This window comes from Gopherus evgoodei, chromosome 6 (genome assembly GCF_007399415.2).
Source record: "Gopherus evgoodei ecotype Sinaloan lineage chromosome 6, rGopEvg1_v1.p, whole genome shotgun sequence".
Taxonomy (NCBI): domain Eukaryota; kingdom Metazoa; phylum Chordata; order Testudines; family Testudinidae; genus Gopherus; species Gopherus evgoodei.
Genome location: NC_044327.1, coordinates 134314541 through 134336325, shown reverse-complemented (window position 1 = coordinate 134336325; position 21785 = coordinate 134314541). Strand labels below are relative to the sequence as shown.

General features: G+C 59.1%; 1 protein-coding gene across 1 annotated transcript in view; it reads right to left on the bottom strand.

Moving 5' to 3' along the window:
* Window positions 1–21785, bottom strand: part of ARID3C (AT-rich interaction domain 3C) — a 127593-nt gene that overhangs the window by 11464 nt on the left and 94344 nt on the right. The window contains exon 4 of the mRNA XM_030567995.1: window positions 613–796. Within this exon, the coding sequence (XP_030423855.1) occupies window positions 613–796 (184 nt within the window). The remainder of the gene's footprint in view (window positions 1–612; window positions 797–21785) is intronic.

Here is a 21785-nt window from a genome sequence, read left to right as displayed (position 1 = left end):
CCTGTCCGGCGTTACCATTAATGATTGGGTTGCACTGTTGCCTAGGCAGTCCATTCAGCACTGAGGCCCCGCAGTGCCAGGTGCTGCACAGACACACGTGCAAACCCACAAGGGGCAGAGTTAAGGTTAGGTGGGCAACCTTAACCCTGGCTTTTACTGACTTTTGAGCAATTCCCTTGACAGCCTTGATGTTCTCTGAGCCACCCCTGGTCCTTCAGGTCCAAAACTGGCGACCTCTACTACCTGAGCTAAGGGAGAGTTCCTGCGGTGAGCAGAGGAAGGGCCTTCAGCGTCTCTGTGGACAGCCACCAGAGGGCAACATCGCACACTCCCAGGCCAATATCCATCATAACGACCACACCATCATCACTACTGCACCCGGCCAAACCTCCCGCAGGAAGCGGGAGCCACTGGGCTGGCGCTGGAGTGGGGCTGAGCATGGGAATGATCCAGCTGCCACCAGAGAGGGGTGGGCTCCCCTCTCCAAAGCCTGCTCCTCCCAATCTGGTTCACCCCTTCTCATAACCCCCGCTTACCCACCCTCTGGACCCTGCCCTTTGGCACCCCCAGCCCAGCTCTCTCCCGCCCCCCTGCAAGGCAGCGGTGGCTCACTGCGTGCGGAGTGTGAACGCCGCGCTGGTGATAGACGTGGGGAGGTTGAGGCCTTTGGTGATCTCCCGCCAGATCTTCTTGTTGATCACTTCGACCAGGCCGCCCTTCTCGGTCACCAGCCGGTACAGCACGTACAGGTCCAGCACCTGCTTTGCCATGATGGGGATTCGGTTCACCGGAGTCCCTTCAAGAGACAGAGACACAGAGAGAGAGAGAGAAAGGGTGCAAGTGAAAGAGAGAACACGTGTGCACCAGAGAGCACGAGGGGGTGTGTGTGTTCACATGTGTGCCAGGCAGAAAGATTGCAAAAGAGAGAGAGAGAGAAAGGGGGGCGGTCTGACATACACCATCACCGCCCTGCTTGGCTGCTTCCCGGGAAAGACCTGGCAGCTGCAGTCAGTTTCATGCTGCTGGGTGGAGCTGGGCAGAACCAGGGGAAGTTTCCCCTCACCTCACCCCCAGCACCCGGCAAGACCCTGTCTAGGGGGCAGCGAGTCCCTGCTGGCTCTGCCGGCTCGAGAGTGGATTAGTGCTTGCTGGGCCGGCTGGTTCTGTAACACGGACGTACATTGGGTTAGGAATGGGACAGATCAGCTCACCACACCCTGACTCTTCAGCAGCTGTCCCCTGCTCCCCGGGCTGGACTGGAATCAGCGCCCCCCGGAGGTGAAAAGCTTTAGAAGCAAAGTCCCCGTGCAGGGGGGGCTCTGGGCATTTTGCTGCCCCAAGCACGGCAGGCAGGCTGCCTTCGGCGGCTTGCCTGCTGAGAGTCCGCAGGACCAGCAGTGAGCCTGCGGGAGGTCCGTCGAAGCCATGGGACCAGCGGACCCTCCGCAGGCAAGCCACCAAAGGCAGCCTGCCTGCCGCCCTCGAGGCGACTGGCAGAGCGCCCCCAGTGGTTGCTGCCCCAAGCATGTGCTTGGTGTGCTGGTGCCTGGGGCCGCCCCTGTCCCTGTGGGTGCTCCTCTGAAATGAGGCAGAAGGCGTTAGCTCATTTCCAACCCCCTGGGCCATGCCCCCTGCCCTGGGGGGGCAGCCTGTATGGTTAATTGCACGGCTGCTGGCTCAGGCAGGGTGCCCAAGGGGACGAACCTGAAATGTCACCAAAGAATCAGAAGCAAAGTCACGGGAGCAAACCCTAAAAAGGCCCGAATGAAAAAAAGTGACTTTGCTCGGCCGCTGGAGCTTCCAGGAGCCGCACGGCCCAGCAACAGCCCCCAGCACAGGGGATGAGAACAGCACCAGGCTGAGGGCCGGAAGCTTGGCCAGAGCCTGAGAGCCTCCTCCACTTTGGCAGCTGTGGAGCAGATTGCAGCCACCACCCAGTTCAATGCTGCCCCAGGCCTGCGGCCACACAGAGCGCAGCACGCCAGGGCCACGCTGAATCCCACAGCGATGGCAGCGACGGCGCTCACCTCCTCCTGCTCCAGTTCTCAGCCATGTGCAGGGTCTATGAGACACAGTGGAGCAGTTCTGGCTCTGACCTGTAGAGGGCAACAGTGCACATGCAAGATGTGGAGAAGTCAGCGGTATTAAGTCAGCGCAAGGTGTGGCAATGCATGATGGGACCTGTAGTCTTTAGGGATCCCACAGTGAGCACCAGGGGCTGCATTTGGGTGTCGGCGAGCTTCCTCCTGTGGCTCTTGGGCTTTGCATTAGCCACGACTCGAGTGCACACGGTAAATGGGGCAGTCTCAGAGCACACAGCTGCGGAGGCTGCAGTTCCACTGTGGCGGGTCCTGGGGACTCAGGCTTCGCTAGCGGGGGCGGTGCTAGCAGGACCCCCGGGCTAGAAGAGCTGCATTATGTCCCCTTGGGGGGTGCCCCTCCTTATCCAGAGCAGCTCCGGGGCCGAGCGCATCAGCTCATTCTCCTGATCCAGATGGGTTTGATCCAGGCTTCTGCTTGGCCCAGACAGACCAAAGACAAAGATGGGAGCTGGGCTGCCCTTTTCCCAGGACACTGGGGACTGTACCGGGGGCTCATGCCCTGCCGCATGGCTAGTGAGAGATTCCTGGATCTGACCCAGGAGTGGGACACCAGCAACGCTTCACATCAGGCTGGAAGCTGCTGGAGGATCACTGCCACGGGCGGCACGAGTGACTCGCTAGGGCCTCTTTGCCAAGTGCCCTCCAGGTCCCACACAGCCGGGCTCCTTCTACCCACCTCGAGGACTGAGCCAAGCACCCCGGGAGGCTATGAGGGAGGGACCCGGCCCTTGGAAAGCAACTCCAACGGCGACGGGCAGCGGAGGCTTCAGGTGTCCCTAGGCACCAGCTGAGTCCCTGGGCAGCCCGGGAATGAGCCAGCCCAGCTGCCCCTGGGCTCAGCGGTGACACTCAGGGATGCAGGGCTGGAGACGAGGCGGCAGCTGGCCGCATGGGGACGGCAGGTCACAGCTGCAGAGCAGCGTGGGCGTGGGAGCAAACAAAGGGTTAAGGATTGCGAGGGTGGGGTTCAAAACCTCAGTCTCCGCCTGACACCGAGGAGTCTACACAGCTCACCACGCTGGGCTCTGACTCAGGGCTGAGTCAAGCCCTTCTCCTGTCCACACACAGATCAGTCTGACTCGGGTCAGCGCAGCCAGGTCCTACGGCCCTGCCAGGGGAGGGGCAGAGCCTGAGTCCCGCCCGCTGGGACAGTCCAAGCCCTGTCACTTTGCAGGGTGCACGCAGCTCAAGGCGAGACCCAGCTCAGGCGGTCTATGCAGTGCAGACCGGCCGTGTTAGCACGGGGGAGCCCCGGCAGCGCTGAGCCCCCGTTTACGCTGCAGTGTGGACGTACCGTGAGTGTCCCGCTCTAACCACTCAACCACACACCCTCCCCACGACAGGCCGAGCACCCAGGAGCCCCGACTCCCAGTGCCCGCTGGTGCTAACGGGCACGTGGCTCTGGCGCAGAACGTCTGCTCCCTGCCAGGCCCCTCTCAGCTTCTACACTGAAATCAATCTCAATAACCCTGGTGCATCGACAGCGGCTCCTGCAGAGCCCAAGGCTAATTACTGTCCTCCCCCGGGGCGCCATGCAGCCCCACACGGGCCCTGGCGAGAGCCTAGCCCCACGGCATGGCACAGGCGGGATTTACCCACCCCGCTGCGGACGGGACAGTCTGACTGCTCTCCACCCCCGCAGCAGGGAACACAGGGCCCCCTGCCCCTCCCTTCCCTGCGCCCCGAGGGGACGCCCCAGGCTTTCAGAGCAGCCGCTCCTGCTTGCCCAGACCAGCTCCCAGCTGGAGGGCTCCCTTGAGGGCCTCCTCCCTGGGCCAGGGGCTCTGGGGCCTGACCCGCCCTCATTAACCTGGGCTTTGCCTTTCAAGCTTTATGGGGCTGCCTGGATTTACGGCCAGAGCCCTCAATAGGCAGTGAGACTTACAGCGGCTCTGGTGGGGAGGGCAGAGGGAACTGACCCAGAGCCCCATGGGCCCTGTCATCACCTGGGCCTTTGCCCACCCGCCCCAGACCCCAGCAGGGGCTGAAGGAGTGGCTGGCATGAGCTCCTGAAAATAATGCACCTGAGGGATGTGGGGAGCCCCTGGCTGGGGAAGGGACTGAAATTCCCATCCTCTAGGAGTATGGGGGAGGGGTCCCTGGGGTTCTCCTCTTTCTACCCCCCCAGAAGCCCCCCAGCATGTTCTGGATTTCCCCCCAGGAGAACTGGGAGCTTCTCTCTCCCACTGGCCTGGGGAGCGAGTGGTCAGTAGGGTTACTGCAGAGGGAGGTGAGACCTCCCTCCGCCCCCCAGGTGTGGCGCTCCTGGTCCCCGCTGCCCCTAACTCTTGATCCCCCGCGGTCGCAGTCAGCTGGGATTGGCTGTCGGGCTGGGGCTGGGGGTGGAGGTTTGGTTGTGCCCCCATGATCAGAAAGCTCCAGAGCTAAGGAGTGCGCCCCGGTCTACATCAGTACCCCAATTCCCCCCAACTCACTGTGCCACGAACCCAGGGTCGGCTCCAAAGCTGAAGCAAGACCCAGGAATTCACATGGGACTAAACTCCCCAGAGAGCCTGGACGGTGGCAAATATCACCTTGGTCATGAGCATCCTCCATCCCCAGGATCACAGCCCTCTCTGCCTGGCCCCTGAATTGGCTCGCTCCGTCCGGACTGCAGCATCTGAGACGCAGTCACCCAGAGCACGGGCTGGCAGCTACCGAGGACAGTAACCGCCGCTGCCAGATGCCCGCAGAGCAGCACGCCTCCTGGCTTTCTTCCATGGCTGGCAGCCAGGACTCCTGGGTTCTACCCCTCACTGCGCCTGTGTGTGCGAAGGTGAGATGGGAACACACACCTCACAGAGGCAGTGCCCTCGGAAAATGTTTACGTGTCCAAGAGGGGTCTGTGGGTTTGACAGTCTCCAACCGGGGCTAGCGCCAGGTGCTTCAGCAGAACATGGGAAAGCCCTGTAAAGCGCCTGTAGCACCTGAGGAAATTCCTTCCTGACCTCAGTTACCGGGGATCTAGCTGGGCCCTGGACCATGGGGATTCCTGGCTCCTGTAGCCTTATTCACTCTAGCAATTATTTCCTTACTAACCTAACCGCAGAGGTGGCTCTTATTAAAGAGACATCTAATCCCCTTATTGAATCTTACCGTTTGTCTCCATAATATCATGAGGCAGTGAGTTCCACAGGCCGACTTGATGTTGTTTGTAGAAGTCCCTCTCCCCACCACTGAGAGTTCTTGCTGCTTTCCAGTAGGTACCACCTCCAGATGTCACTGGTAGGAAGGAAATCCCCCTTCTCATGTTCTTATCAGAGCCCTGAAAACATCCCTTTCTCCAGCCATGTTGTGTCATGTCTCTCTGATCTTCCACCTGTTGATGGCCAGCGGGACACTCTGCAGACGCTTTCCTACAGATGGCCAGAGGGCTGCGCCATGGAGCACAGGCTCAGTGCCAACAGATCACGGACCAGCAGTTCCCACCTCTTTGACCTGTGGCAGGGAGGAGCTGTAGGGCGCTGACGATGGTATCTGACCCTTGCTGTGCTGCTGCGGGTTCCCTGCTATCCCTGACACATATGCTCCTCCCCACGGCCCTGGCACAGGGGGGCAGAGGGTAAGTCCTGCTCTGGACCAGCGGCCCTGGAGAGCCAGGTCCTGCATGGGCCCGGAGAGGGACCAATGAGACCAGCACAGCCGAGGGGCTGGGGAAGCAGATACCCCAATTCAGTGTCACGCAGGATCACACACTGCATCCAGACATGCAGCGAGAGCCGTGCACCCCCCCGTCGCAGTGCAGGGCTCAGGCTGCCGCCCGACACGCCTACCCGCCTGCAGCCACGGCCCCCGGCTTCCGCTGACGCGACACTTTGCAAGTTGCACTTTGCAAACTCCACGCCGGCCGCTTTGTGTGCAGCGACGCAGCCGGCGGGGAAGGGTCCCAGATTTATTCCTTTGCTGTCTTTGGGGCAGGCCGCGGCGCAGATCGAAGAACCATCCATTCCGCTCGCCGAGATGTCACAGATGCGCTCGCCACCTCAAACGAACCTGTCGCTCCTGGCAGCTCTCCAGGCCCTAATTTATGGCCCCAGGATTGGCTTGGCTTCTTCTCAGACGCCTGAAAAATGAGCTCCCTTTCTTCCTTTGCTGCCACCATTGAACTCTGGTGTCTGGGGGACGGCAAGAGGCTTTTGTTCCTTCTCCCCGTCTCGCCTGCAAAGCGAGTGTCTCAGTGCTGCAGCCGTGCTGCTCAGCTCCCCGTCCGCGGGGGCTGATACCCCCTTCCTTGTGCTGCCCCAGCGTGGGGCCGCCCAGCCGTTAGCGTCGTGTGGTGAGCCCCAGTGCCACCCCGATGTGGCCCGCGCAGCACGGGCTGGGAGCAGGGCTGGCACAGAGCCCTTTGGCCCGGCCACAGCTGCTCAGGGGCCCGATTGAGCCTCAGTGTGACAGAGAACTGGGGGGGTTACACTGGGGGGGCTGCGGCATATGCTCAGGCTGAGCTGGGTTACCCAGCAGCGTGTGGCATGAGTCCACGGCAGGCTTAGATCTCACACCCCGACCCCTGACCTGACAGTCTTCCCAGCCCCTTCCCCTCCACTCCCCAGATATCACAGATCATCCCCAGCTCCTCCCCCTGCCCCACAGCATGAGATCAAAGCTCCTCCCATCGGCCCCACGGCACAGGATCACAGCTACCCTCCTCTGCCCCACGGCACGGGGTCATAGCTCCTCCCATCAGCCCCACTGCACAGGATCACAGCTACCCTCCTCTGCCCCACGGCACGGGATCATAGCTCCTTCCATTGGCCCCACGGCACAGGATCACAGCTCTCCTCCTGTGCCCCACCACAGCTCCTCCCGTCAGCCCCACGGCACGGGATTACAGCTCCCCCCTTTGGCCCCACGGCACAGGATCACAGCTCCCCTCCTGTGCCCCCCCACATGGAATCACAACTCCTCCCGTCAGCTCCATGGCATGGGATCATAGCTCCTTCCATCATCCTCATGGCACAGGATCACAGCTCCCCTCCTCTGCCCCATGGCATGGGATCATAGCTCCTTCCATCATCCTCATGGCACAGGATCACAGCTCCCCTCCTCTGCCCCATGGCATGGGATCATAGCTACTTCCATCATCCTCATGGCACAGGATCACAGTTCCCCTCCTCTGCCCCATGGCATGGGATCATAGCTCCTTCCATTGGCCCCACGGCACAGGATCACAGCTCCCCTCCTCTGCCCCATGGCACGGGATCATAACTCCTTCCATTGGCTCCACAGCACAGGATCACACTCTCCTCCTGCGCGCCACCACATGGGATCACAGCTCCTCCCGTCAGCCCCACGGCATGGGATTACAGCTCCCCCTTTTGGCCCCACGGCACAGGATCACAGCTCCCCTCCTGTGCCCCATGGCACGGGATCATAACTCCTTCCATCGGCCCCACGGCACAGGATCACACTCTCCTCCTGCGCGCCACCACATGGGATCACAGCTCCTCCCGTCAGCCCCACGGCACAGGATCACAGCTCCCCTCCTCTGCCCCATGGCACGGGATCATAACTCCTTCCATCGGCCCCACAGCACAGGATAACAGCTCCCCTCCTCTGCCCCATGGCACGGGATCATAGCTCCTTCCATCGGCCCCAAGGCACAGGATCACAGCTCCCCTCCTGTGCCCTACCACATGGGATCACAGCTCCCCCCTTTGGCCCCATGGCACAGGATCACAGCTCCACTCCTGCGCCCCATGGCACGGGATCACAGCTCTCCCCTTTGGCCCCATGTCTCTCCTCATGGCAGGTCTGGCTCCCTGCAGTCCTCTCTCCCAGAGGCCAAGCGCTCTCTTGAGCATTTCTGCCCCTCGCCTGTGGGAACGGCACCTGGGAAGTGGGTTTGGTGGGTCTCAGTCCCATTCCCCAGTGGGACAGGCCCCCCTAGTCCACCCCCAGCCGTCTCAGCAGAGGGGCCGAGACAGAACTCCCCACTCCCCCCAGCCATTGTCCCTCCAGGCTGAGCAGTGTTGGGGGACACCTGCCCCGCTGCCCAGCATTGGATTCATGGGGCGCAATCGAGGAGAGCAGGATGCAGGTGTGATCCCCGTGGGGAAGGATGGGCGGTTCCCATCCGAGATCACCCCGCCACACACACACACAAGGGCTTTTCACCCAGCCCCAGCCCCAGCCCCAGCCTCAGATCCCAGGGGACCAAGCCCCTAGGGTCCTGCCTCAATAAGTGCTAAAGCAAACACGGCCCATTTGCGAGGATTGATTGTCCTCCCCCCGCAACAGCGCTGGGACTTTTCCTTTCTCATCCCTCCCCCCCGCTAATGAAAATGGCTTTTCATTAATCTCGGGGCTCCCCCCACCGAGGTAGCTGCTGCCCCGGCCCCGGGACAAAGGCACCTGTCTCCGCCCCCCCCCAAGAGTAATGGTGCTGGCTTATTTGCCAGAGAGCTCCACAAAAGCCCATTCAGGAGGCGCAGCCATTGTGGGGCTCCAATTAGCTGGGGATTGATTTACGGCGAAGCATTATCGGCAGGGCCCCGTGCTCGCCTCGGCCACGGCCTCGCGCTGCTCGCTCAGGGACACACCCCGGACGAGCGGGTGCTGGGGGGGCTGCCAGTGCTGGGACATGGGCACCCCTTGCCGGGTGGGGCAGCCATTGGCAGAGCCCCCCCTTGCCCCGCTGATGCCCGGGGGGCCCGGGCCTGGCTTGGACTCACTTTTAGGCCCCGAGAGGGGGTGCTCCTTCGGGCGACACAGCCATTCAGGCCCCTCCCTCTGAGCTGGTACCGCACCCCTGCCCGGCGTGGCGCACAGGACACTGCCTTGCCATGACGGGTCATTAGGGGATGTGCCTCAGGCCCGAGCTCAGCAGTGCCCTTACCTGGCAGCTGGGCCAGCACCCGTCCTTTAGCCGGGATGTGAAGCCAGATCCTGCCCAGCTGGCGGCACTTGGATCCGGAGCAAAGCTGTTCTCCCCGGTGTCCTGGCCAGATTTGCAGCAGGGCGAGATGTGCCGCCGCCTTGGAGCCCTCCCCCAGCCTTTGCTGGCATGGCCTGTTCCTCTGCTCCTGGACGGGTGACCGTGGGCTGTGCTCCGCTCCAGAGGTGGCTGCATGGATCCAGGCCACTCTGGGATTTCAGGCCCACCTGTGGAACTACGCTAGCACGGACGGAGTCAGTGCACCTCTAGTTCACCACCGAGCTGGGCCAGCCCGGGGTCGTGGCAGGGCCAGCAGTTGGTGGGCACCACGGCTCTCTGGAAGCAGAGGGGGCAAGTTACAGATCAGTCTTGGGGGGGATCGTCGTGCAGGAAGGGGGCAGCCTGGGCCGGGGGGATTGTCATGGGGGTGAGGAGGCCAGGTGGATGTGCGGCAGGGGCAGTCGGGGCGGGTGGATCGCCCTGTGGCGAGGGCGCAGTGCCAGCAGAGTTTGCACCTGTGGGCACCGGGCCCTCTGAACTCCACACGCCGGGTGCTGCAGGAACTCCACCGTGACGCCCCATTTTTCACCTCAGCTAATTTGGTCCGTCCCACTGACAACTGAAAGGGGCTTAATTGCTTAGCCAGGCAGCAAGCAGAACACACGTTACATTTCATTAGGGCTGACGGCGCTGCAGCAATTCTCCGCGTCCCACTGGGCGAGGGCCCGCAAGGCAGAGGGCTTAGGCTACCGCTGGCCTTTCCCCAGCCCCATCTCACCCCAGCTCCTCCATGTGGGGGTCAGCACCACAGGACGGGCAGGCAGTCGCAGCCCCACTGACTCCTTGGCCGCTGGGAAGGAGCCGGTGTGTAATACAGGGAAGCACAGCTGACTGTGCAACCCCTCCCACACCCCACAGGTTGCAGGGCCGGCAGGTCCCACCCCAGGCACTGGAGGGGAGGGAGACGCGTAGTCCCCTGCACGCCTCACTGCGCCATCGGAGGCCACAGAGCCCAGCAGATCTGCCTGTCCCTCCCCTCCCCGGGGCGAGGAGGGATGGGGGGAGGGAGAGAGACACATCCCTGCTGGGTAGCTGGGAGCACGGCTGGGCGCTACAGAGCCGGGTTCAGAACTGCCTGTTCCCATGCACCCGTCTACCCGTCCATCCTCACGCACCCCCCCGCCTGTCCATCCCCACACACACCCCCTCTGCTCATCCATCCTCATGCATTCCCCCTCCGCCTGTCCGTCCCCAAACACACCCCCTCCACCCATCTGTCCTCACGCACTCCCCCGCCTGTCTATCCCCACGCACACCCCCTCCACTCATTCATCCTCACGCATGCCCCCTCCGCCTGTCCGTCCCCACACACGCCCCCTCCGCCCGTCCATCCTCATGCACGTCCCCTCCGTGGGTCCATCCTCTCGCACGCCCCCTCCAGTCTCCACCCATCCGTCCCCACGCCCATCCCCTCCGCCTGTCTGTCCCCACGCACGCCCTTCTCCACCCATGTGTTTCCACCTGTCCATCCCCACCCACACGTCCCCATGCACGTCCCATCCACCCATCCGTCCCCCACTACACCTTGTCTAGTCCTCACCTGTCCCATCCAGTCTATCCCCACACATACCCCACCCCTCACAAAGTGACTTGAAGCACTGGTCTCTTTCCCGAATGCAAACACCTCTCAAAATCTGCTCTGGGTTTAACACAAGGTCCCCCTTGGGCACAAAGGGCTGATCTGCGCAATACCAGCCCCTCGGCAGTGGGCAGAGAGTGGGTCTTTATTGGGGTGCTGCGCCAGGCACACCCACGGGGAGCTCTACAGGGGACCTGAAACGCCCCACAGTGCCTGAGGTGTCTGGGTGTGAATGCGTGTGCCTGGGCACTTCCATGAGTGTGCATCCATGCACGCCAAAGTGCCAGGGTAAATGTGCAACTGGGGGAAGCATGTGTGCCCATGTGTGCCTGCCAGTGCTGTCCTGGTGGCAGCTGTGGCCACTAGGACTATGTGTGAGGGCGGTGGCAGAGAGCCTGGGGATGTGTGTACACAGCGTGTGTGCGCGTGAGCATGGCAGGGAAGTGCACACACGTGTGCCTGTGTGTGTGGGTCACAGGGACGTCCCTCCCTATGGGGTGAAACACACTCCACTGCCATGAAAGGCTCAGGGTGCCCCTCCCTGGTGAAGCTCCCCTCCCCGCCCCACAGACGTTACCAGGGAAGACTGGAGTGAACGTCCCTGCTGCCCTCCATGACCAGCATGTGGCACTTGGCAGCGGCTGATTAATGATGGTCGGGGTCGGAGGGCACCTCTGGGGTTCCTGACCTCCCCTGGCTAATGAGGTGCAGAGCTCTGCGGCCCAGATTGCCTCTGCAGGAGAGCTCGCTGGAGGGGAGAGCGCCCGGGATGCAGAGCGACGCGGGGTGTGTGTGTCTCTGGGGAATCAGAGACACATGGGTGGTGGGGGTTGGGAGGGACCCAGAATGGATCAAGGCACAGAAGGACGCCCCATGGAGTCGGGGAGATGTCAGGCAAGGGGGTGAAGCCATTTCTTGCAAACAGTGGTCCCCTGCAGTGTGGATCCCAGCTGGCCATGCCCAGGGGTCAATACACCAGGCAAAACCAGCCTCCAGCCCCAACCCCAAGGGCACTGAAATGGTCCCCAGCAGCATCGGCTGCATGGGAACTGAAACGGCTGGTCTGACAGCTCTGGTTTTTATTTAACCCTTTCTGAAGTGGATTCCACTATAATCTTCAAACTGCCCCCTCCCTGCCCCCTGCGTGCTTACGGGTGTTCGTGCTCGGCTGGGGAAGCCCCTCCCACATGCTGTTTCCATTGCTTTAACAACCATCTTTGCTGATCTCACACCCCGAAGCACACGTGAGATGCAGTCCCCTCTGGGGTGAAGCACAGCAGCTCTGACAGCACACAGCAATATGACACACACGCTCAGCCACTGTCTCAATAACTGCAGCAGTTTCTGGGGGACAGTGAAGAACTGAAGCACAGGGGAAAATTAGGGTGGCACAAACTAGCGATCTCCCGAGTTAGAACTGGGATTAGACGCTGAGGTTAACTCCTGGGAAAAGCACCTGGGGCTTTAAATAAGGTAAATAGTTTCCCAGGGGTCTGTACTGGGCCCAGTCCTGTTCAATATATTCATAAATGATCTGGAGAAAGGGGTAAACAGTGAGGTGGCAGAGTTTGCAAATGATACAAAACTACTCAAGATAGTGAAGTCCCAAGCAGACTGCGAAGAGCTACAAAAGGATCTCACAGAACTGGGTGACAGGGCAACAAAATGGCAGATGAAATTCACTGCTGATAAATGCAAAGTAATGCACATTGGAAACATAATCCCAGCTATACATATGAAATGATGGTGTCTAAATTAGCTGTTACCACTCAAGAAAGCTCTTGGAGTCATCGTGGAGAGTTCTCTGAAAACATCCACTCAATGTGCAGCGGTGTCAAAAAAGCAGACAGAATGTTGGGAATCATTAAGAAAGGGAGAGATAATAGGACAGAAACGATCACATTGCCTCTATACAAATCCCTGCTACGCCCACACCTTGAATGCTGTGTGCAGATGTGGTCGCCCCATCTTAATAAAGATCTATTGGAATTGGAAAAGGTTCAGAAAAAGGCAACAAAAATGATTAGGGGTGTGGAACGGCTTCCATATGAGGACAGATTAATAAGACTGGGACTCTTCAGCTTGGAAAAGAAACGACTAAGAGGGGATATGATTGAGGTCTGTAAAATCATGACTGGTGTGGAGAAAGTGAATAGGGAAGTATTATTTACCCCTTCTCATAACACAAGAAGAAGGGGCCACCAAATGAAATGAATAAGCAGCAGGTTTAAAAACAAACACAAAATATTTTTTCACACAACGCACAGTCAAGCTGTGGAACTCCCTGCCACAGGATGTTGTGAAGGCCAAGACTATAACAGCATTCAAAAGCAGCAAAGAATCCTGTGGCACCTTATAGACTAACAGACGTTTTGGAGCATGAGCTTTCGTGGGTGAATACCCACTTCCTCAGATGCATGTGAGGAAGTGGGTATTCACCCACGAAAGCTCATGCTCCAAAACGTCTGTTAGTCTATAAGGTGCCACAGGATTCTTTGCTGCTTTTACAGATCCAGACTAACACGGCTACCCTCTGATACTTGACACCAAGCATTCAAAAGGCAGCTAGATAGATTCATGGGGGTTAGGTCTATCAATGGCTACTAGCCAGGCTGGGCAGGGATTGTGTCCCTAGTCTCTATTTGCAGAAGCTGGGAGTGGGCAACAGGGGTGGATCACTCAATAACTGCCCTGTTCTGTTCATTCCCTCTGGGGCATCTGGCATTGGCCACTGTCGGCAGACAGGATACTGGGCTGGATGGACCTTTGGGCTGAGCCAGTGTGGCTGTTCTTCTGTTCCTAAGGAAGGCAGGGGTCTGTTCTGCATGTCAGGAGCCCAGCACCCCCCACCCAGGCAGCAGCTTCGTGTGAGTCAACGGGAAGTGCACCCCTTAAAAGTCATGGAGCACTACTCCCAGAAACACCCGTCTGCCTCAGGGATGCCCTCCAGCAGCCGCGGGCCAGGCCTGAGTCAGTATCACTCATGCAATGTGAGCACCCAGCAGGACTACAGCCAGCCTGGCCATTGGCTCCAACCCCACTGACGCTTCCTTTCCAGTCGGCTTTGGAAACCTTTCCCCCCACAATGCAGCCTGCTCCACCCCTTTACCAGAAGCAAAGAGCCACCCGTTTCATGCCGCTGCTCCCCCGCATCTGGAACGGCTCATGTGGCGAAAAGCACAAACCCAGAGACAAACTGCCCTTGTTAAAGGGCTGAAGAGCCCCCCGTGCTGAGGGGAGGCCAGGCGGTGGAGAGCAAGGCAGGGGCTGGCAAGAAGAGAGAGCCCAATAAAGCAGAGTCCGGGAGCATCCGACCAGCTTGATGCACATACAGGAGACACGTCACCTGCCTTCAAGCTGCGTTATCATGGGAGAGAGTTCAAGCTGAGTAACGTACACGGGAGGTTGCAGGCTGCCAGTACTAAAGTGTCCTCGGAACTCTATAAATTATAGACGACAATTCTCTGATTCACAATGTGCTGCATCCAACAGGGGAATTCTATAGTAGATCTCGTCTAGACAGATAAAGATGAAGCGATCACAAAACTAAAAATTACTGGTTGCTTAGGTGCAAATGATCATGACTTGATTGCATTTGTTATATGCAAATAGAACAAAGTCCAGACCAGTGATGTATGTATACTTGGTGCCTTGCAAGGGCCAATTTCACAATAACGAAAACAATTATGAGCCAATCAGCAGGGAGAAGGAATTTAAACAGAAACATGTGAATGATAATTGGAAGCTGTTTAAGAACATTTTACTGGGTGCCCCAAAACCACAATCAAGAAAGATGGCTGCATTAGTTAAAAACAAAATCAAAACTCCAACTTAGAGCTGAAATGAAAGCAGCTGTACATATAAGACAAATGGAAAAAGGGAACGTTAATAGCAATGAATATAATTTAGAAGCTAGGAATTGTAGAAAATTGATAAGGGAAGCAAAAGGACACAAAGCGAATGCTATGGCCCCCGGAGTTAAGGACAATAAGAAGGTGTTTTTTAAAGTGTAGTGGGAACAAAAGCAATCTTAGTAATGTTATTGATCCTTTATTAGCTGGAAATGGTAGACTGCTCAATAATAATACAGAAAGATAGAAGTGTCCAATAAGTAGTTCTGTTCTCTATTTGGGAAAAAGCCAGATGATATATTCATATGACGAAGGTGAAGATGATGAAATACTTTTTATCCCAACAGTGTCTCAGGAGGATGTTAAATAGCAGCTAGTAAAGTGAGACATTTTAAAATCAGCAGGTCTGGATAACTTGCATGTACAGGTTTTAAAAGAAACGACTCAATTAATGAAGAATTACAGGCGAGTATTATAATGAATATCAATCAATATAGATTTATAGATATAGATCGTGTCAAACTAACTTAACAGAATTTTTTGGATGAGATTACAAGTTTGGTTGATAGTGGTAACAGTGTTAATTAATGAACTTCGTTTCCTGTAAAGCATTTGACTTGGTACCATATGACATTTTGATTAAAAAACTAGAACAATACAAAATTAACATGGCACACACTAAATGGATTAAAAACTGGCTAACTGATAGGTCTCAAAATGAAATTGTAAATGGCGAACCTTCACTGAGTGGGTCTGATTCTGCTGGGATCGGGTCTTGGCCCTTCGCTAGTTAACATTTTTATCAGTGACCTGGAAGAAAACATAAAATCACTGACAAAATGCAGATGACATGAAGGTTGGGGGAGTGGTCAGTAATGAAGAGGGCAGGTCACTGATACAGAGAGCTGTCTGGTTGGCTTGGTAAGATGGGTGCAAGCAACCAATATGCATTTTAATACACCCAAAGATAAGTTCTCTCATCTAGTAATAGAGTATTGGCCATAGTCCCCAGAATGGGGATGCTACCTCAGGAAGCAGGGACCCTGAAGAAGATTTGGGGATCATGGGAGACAATCAGCTGAACATGAGCTCCCAGAGCAACACTGTGGCTGAAAGGGCTCACGCGATGCTGGGATGTATCAACCGGGGAATCTCCAGTAGGAGCAGGGAGGTGATTTTCCCTCTGTTCCTGGCACTGGTGCGACCACTGCTGGGATCTTGTGCCCAGGTCTGGGGCCCACAATTCCAGAAGGATGTTGATAAATTGGAGGGGGTCAGAGAAGAGCCACGAGAATGAGTAAAGGATTAGAAAACCGGCCTTAGAGTGAGAGACTCAAGGAGCTCAGTCACTGAGGCTTAGCACAGAGAAGGTTACGGGGTGACCTGATCACAGTCTGTTGGTACCTACATGGGGAACAGAAGTTTGATAATCGGCTCTTCAGTCTAGCAGGGAAACATATTTATAACATGATCCAGTGGCTGGAAGTTGAAGCTAGACTAATTCAGACTGGACTGCAAGAGCCATGAGATTGACAAGCTCCTGGTTCCCCAGCCCTCCACTCCAAGCTGGGCTGCCACCCAGGTCCTGGCTTTGGCTACTGCCCTGGCCCCCCGCTGGGAGCCCTGCTGCCCTGCGCTGCTCCCCGCCAGGAGCACAGCGGCTGCCCGGACTCTGGGCACAGATCTACCTGCTGGAGGTGAGATGCCCCCGGCGGCTTCCCCCCTGCTCCCGGGAGGCAAGAAGCCAGAGGCCAGCTGGGCTCCCAGTGGGGAGTGGCACGGAGCTGGCTCCTAGCCCCTCACACTGCCCCTCGTCGGTGGGTGGAAGTGCCCCCGGTGAGGACGCACACCATTCATCCAAGGAGGGGAGTGTGCATGTGAACCAGCGCAGTAATTACTGCAGTGGCTGTAAGTTGGCCTAACACAGAACCACCTAAGGGGGTGACCCCACAGGAGCGTCGTTAGTGGCTAAAGCAGACTCCCGGAATGGGGAAGGTCGCTGAGAAAACACCCCGAGGGCAGGGTTTGTAGTGGGAAACCGAGGCAGTGGCGGCACCTGAAGCCGGGCTGCAGGCAGGAAGGGGAGAATACTGGATCTGTGGAGGTAGGTGCAGCAAGCTGTGGGTTTCTGGCGTACAGTTGTATATAGGGTTCCATTGCTGAAGCCGATCGTGGGGTCCAGGAAGTTGATGGTGGTGTGGGCGTGTTCCAGGAACGGGCGCAGGAGGCCAGGGTGGGCTGGGGAAAGCCCCAGGGGATCCCTAATGGGCACAAAGGGCCGGAGGCCTCGAGTCGTGTCCCATCGACAGCCGCAGGCTCCAGAGAGCCTGGAACGCTGGAGGCAGAGGGAATCCGCTCTCCTGCTCTCACATCGGCCTCAGTTCTCCCCCAGCCACACGGAGCTGCTCCAGAGTCACTCCCACAGCGAGTGTGAAGAGGCTCGCAGCTCCGGAGCAGCGTCAGGGGCCATCCCTGTCTCCTGGCCTGGTTGCCCCGTGGGCAGCTGGGGGAAGGGCTGGGCACCCACATCATCCCCAAGAGCCTCCTCTGCTACGAGCACATCACCACCAGCAGGGGGTGCCGTGTAACATGCCTGCCCCTTCCCCCGGGGCTGGGCATCGACCCTGGTGCCACGTGGGGCATCAGCAACCCTCCCCCGGGGCATTTACCCTGAACGGCGTTAGCTCCCCCTGCTCCCCAGTTCGGGACCTGGGCAGCCACTGGGTAGGTGCATGCCCCTCCCCCCCCCTCCCCCCCCCCCCCACACACACACTCACTCCCGGGCATGTGCACACACTCCTAGGCTTCCACAACCACAACCACGTGTGCACAACATACACAGTGTAACACAACCCCACTCCACTGCAGAGGGGCAGGAGAGCGGGTCCTCTCCACCCAGCCGCAGGCAGCCGGCAGGCCCTACTCCCCCCAGGGGCTGGCCAGGGTCGGGGGCCGGGGAACAGGAAGAACCAGTCTCACAGCCCTGCCCCGCCTGGGCAAATATTGTTGCTAAAAAGGAAGGAAATAAATAACTGAGCCTGGTAAAACTCCTGCCCCCCACTCCACCCCCAAACCCAGGGACCGGGCTGGCCCCACAGCCCAGCCCCACAACCCAGCCCTCTGGCTGGGATCATTCCCTTCGCTCCCCATTGTGGGCAGGACCATCCCAGGGGCAGCCCTGGAAATTGCATTTCCTCCCCCAGCCGATGGAGTGGGGCCTTTTCCCCTGCTTGCCACCCCCCCAGCGTGTCCCCTGCTCGGCCGCTGCTCCCGGTGAGCCATTCCCAGGAGCGGACACATCACCCGGCACCGGCAGCCGGACATGCTGGGGGTAGGTCCTACATAAACACCACCACTTTGTTTATGGGCTCCCGGGAAAGGCTGAGGGGCTTTCCGTGTGCGCGTAACAGACAGAAAACATTCCCAGCGCCTCCGCCTCTCCCCTATTAGGGGCAGCGTGGCCCAGGGAGTAGGGCACCGGACTGGGAGTCCGGACATCTGGGTTCTGTTCTCAGCTCCACTGTCCCTCCCCCAGGGCTTCTATCCCCCCCCCCGCCCCCTTTGTCCATCTCATCCGTTTGGAGCTGTAGATCCCACCCTGCCCACCAGGCAGTCTCGGTGCATCAGGATTAACAGGACTAGAACGTTCCCAAAGAAGAACATGGGGGTGAAAGCTGGGAGGCAGGGACTTGCTCTGTGCAGCGCCGTGCGCAGCGGGGCCGGGTCTCCGCTGGGATGGGGACGGACGCTCACCGTCTGCACAGCAGCGAGCGTGGCTAGGGCCCTATGTACGCAGCCCTAACACCCGGAGTCAGTGCCCCACGCGGTTTGACGAGTCCCACCCAGGGTATGTCTCGGCAGAGCTAGAGGGGGTACCCAGGTGTGTTCGTAGTCAGGCGACTAGCCCAGGTCAGCGCCCCATGCCCAGCTGCGGGAGACGCAGCCCTGGAGGGCGATAGGAGCTTGCAATGGGGGTTCTGCTGCGGGGGGCGTCCCGGGCAGAGCTCACCGGCAAACCCTGAGGGGTATCCTCGCTCTGGACTCATGGGTTTGCTGGGGGACCCTGAACAGGGCCTCGCTTTGCTCCTGGTTCTTCCATGCCTGCCCCCGTGCTGGGCTGGGGCTGGGGGGCTGGAGGGGGGCGGACAGACGCTGGCATTGCTGAGGGGCACGGTGCCCTCATGCCCCCACGCCTGCCAATGCCATTTTGTGCCATTTCAGAAATCCTGTGGCCAATCCCTGGGCTTAGCACCGGCTCACAAACTGGACAACCAAGTCTAATTCCTTACACGCTGGAGTGTTATCAGGGGGGCAGGACGCACACGCTGGGGTGTTATTGGGGGAGCGGCCTGCATGCGCAGGGATCTTATCGGGGGGGTCCGGGCCACACACACTGGGGTGTTATCATGAGGGGGGGGCAGGACACACACGTTGGGGTGTTATCGTGGGGGGTCCGGGCCACACACGCTGGGGTGTTATCGGGCGGGCCCCCGCATGTGCTGGAGTGTTATTGGTGGGAGGGGCCTGCACGCGCAGGGATGTTTTCGGGGGGGCAAGCTGCACACGCTGGGGTGTTATCGGGCGGGCCCCTGCATGTGCTGGGGTGTTATTGGTGGGGGGTCTGCACACGCAGGGATGTTATCGGGGGGGTGAGCCGCACACGCTGGGGTGTTATGGGGGGGGTGACTGGGCCGCACACGCTGGGGTGTTATCGTGGGGGCAGGCTGCACAATCTGCGTGTTATCATGGGGGGCAGGACACACGCTGGGGTGTTATTGGGGGGGAGACTGGGCCGCACAGGCTGGGATGTTACCATAGGAGGGGCCGGGCTGCTTGAAATATTCTCTGGCTCTATTCCAGCCCCCTCGCAGCCTAATCAGTGACCAGAGGATATCACAGCCTGCAGGGACCACCCGGCGCAGCCGCTCCCTTCTGACGGGGCTCTGGAGCCGACGGGAAATCACTGGAGAACAACCTAAAATTGTTGGCTCCGGCGCCTTTCACCCCAGGCGATACAGGAGCCTGGAGGCTGACATGCAGCCAGCTCTGGGGTGGAACATGGCTGCTGCTTAACGGTGCACAGCAATGCCGCGTGGCAAGTTAGGACAAGCAGCGCAGAATGACATTTCTGGTGTGAATCAGGCTCGGGTCCCTGACTCAGTTCTCCAAGGGGCTGCTCGGGGGCGCCGGGGGCTAGTGCCTCCCAGCCCTCCCCGGGGGGAGATGCCCACTCAAGCTAATGTGCCCTCATTACTCGGGCGCTGCCTGGCGTGGGGCTCTAATGGAGACAGAGATGGTTGGCAGAGATTAGCGATTGTGTCCGGATGGGCAGACAAATGAATGCCAGCCGGGGGGGCACACGGAGCGCAGCAGGAGAGTTATTGGTCCCTGTGCCGGGATCAATGCTATCGCCATCCCCGGGCGCTGGGCGGCTGGCTCAGAGCTGCTCCCCGCTGTGGATTTATAGCCATCGACCAGGCCAGCCCGGGGAGCAGCCTCCCGGGATTCGATCCCCCAGCTCGATTTCAGGAGCTGCACAAAAGCCCCAATCAGCTGAACACAAAGAGAGGCTTGTGGTTAATTAGCGCCCGTATCTCAGCCGGTCCAAATGGAGATGGAGTTAATTAGCTCTGGAGAGAGAGATAATGAGCCCCACACAGCAGCTCATGAATCTTGTCTCCTGCGCTGCCTCTCCTGGGTGCCCGAGTCAGGGGTTGGGCTCGGCCCGGTGCCAGTGAGGGGCCGGGTCAGTGTGAATGGTCTGTGGCTGGTGGGGGGCAGGGAATGGCCTTTGGGCTGAGACCCGGCCAGCTTGTGTCACTCACTGGCCACTGGGCACGCAAGGTGCTGGCCAGGGTGAGCCTGGGAGCACTGCTGCCCTCTGCTGGAGAGATTGGGAACTGCGTGGCTGCCTTTTCATAATCCCTGTACCGCTGGCAGCCCAGGCGATTCCCCGCAGGGCGGCACGTTTGGGGTGGGAGCCTGGCACCCCGCAGTGTCGGCTGCAGTGCCAGGCGTGCACGGCACAGGCAGGCAGAGGCTGGGTGGGTGCTGGAAGGCGACTGGGTATTTCCACCCCTTGGGCTGGGCGATGGCCAGTCCAGCTGTGGCTGTGATTAACCCCTCACACCCTGCAGCCAGCTGCACAGGCACTGCCTGGCACAGGCCCAAGGTCAGGATGTGCCACCCCCTCCCGCTGAGCCTGCCTGTTCCCATCCTCCCAGCCAGGTCCTGCCCAGCAGCTGCTCTCCCCAGGGCTTGGCGGCCGTCACTGGAAACCAGCCCCTCCTCGCCCGCCCCCAAAGAGTCCAATGGTCTGAGATGGGATGTTAGATGGGGGGGATCTGAGTTACTACGGAGAATTCTCTCCTGGGTGCTGGCTGGTGAGTCTTGCCCACATGCTCAGGGTTTAGCTGATATCTGGGGTCAGGAAGGAATTTTCCCCCAGGGCAGATTGGCAGAGACCCTGGAGGTTTTTTGCCTTCCTCTGCAGTGTGGGGCACGGGTCACTTGCTGGAGGATTCTCTGCGCCTTGAGGTCTTCAAACTACAATTTAAGGACTTCAGTAACTCAGACATAGGTTAGGGGTTTGTTACAGGAGGGGGTGGGTGAGATTCTGTGGCCTGCATTGTGCAGGTCAGACCAGATGATCATAATGGTCCCTTCTGACCTTAAGTCTATGAATCTCTGAATCTATAAGTCCTGGCACTGGCTCCTGCTGACCCCCCCCCCGAGCGTGCCGAGGGCACTGGTGCCAGGGATGTGGGGCACATCTGGGGGGACGGGGCGGACCCTGGGGTCACGGCATGGGGCAGAACAGAGGCTGGGGAGCTTGGGGGGACGGACGGGGGGCAGGGAGTGGCCAGCTGGGCCAAGCAGCATGTGTGGGGGGATCAGAGCCCCTTACCCCAGCAGGGAGCGATACAAGGCGAGGGGTTTGGGGGCCCTCTTTAGAGCCACCGAGGGCCAACCCTGGCAAAGAGCACCCCCACCCCAGAGGTCTCACTAGCAGCAGCCGCCCCTTCTCCCTGCAGTGCCAGCCCCCTTAATGAGCACGACATTAACCTCTGCCTGGGGTTCTGCCTTATCGAGCGGCAGGTTCATTAATCCAGCTGCAGCAAAGGGCTCTAATTAATCCAGGCCCAGCCGCCCCCAGCGCTGGGGAACCTTTTAATTGTTCCAGGGCTGGCTGCGGGGAGGCGGGGGTCAAAGGTTAAAGCATTTATCGAATCACCTCAATTGCTGTGGCTTCCAATCCATCCCGCCCAGTGCCGATAACGGAACCAGCCGAGCACTGGGAATAAGGCGTAGCCGAGTGT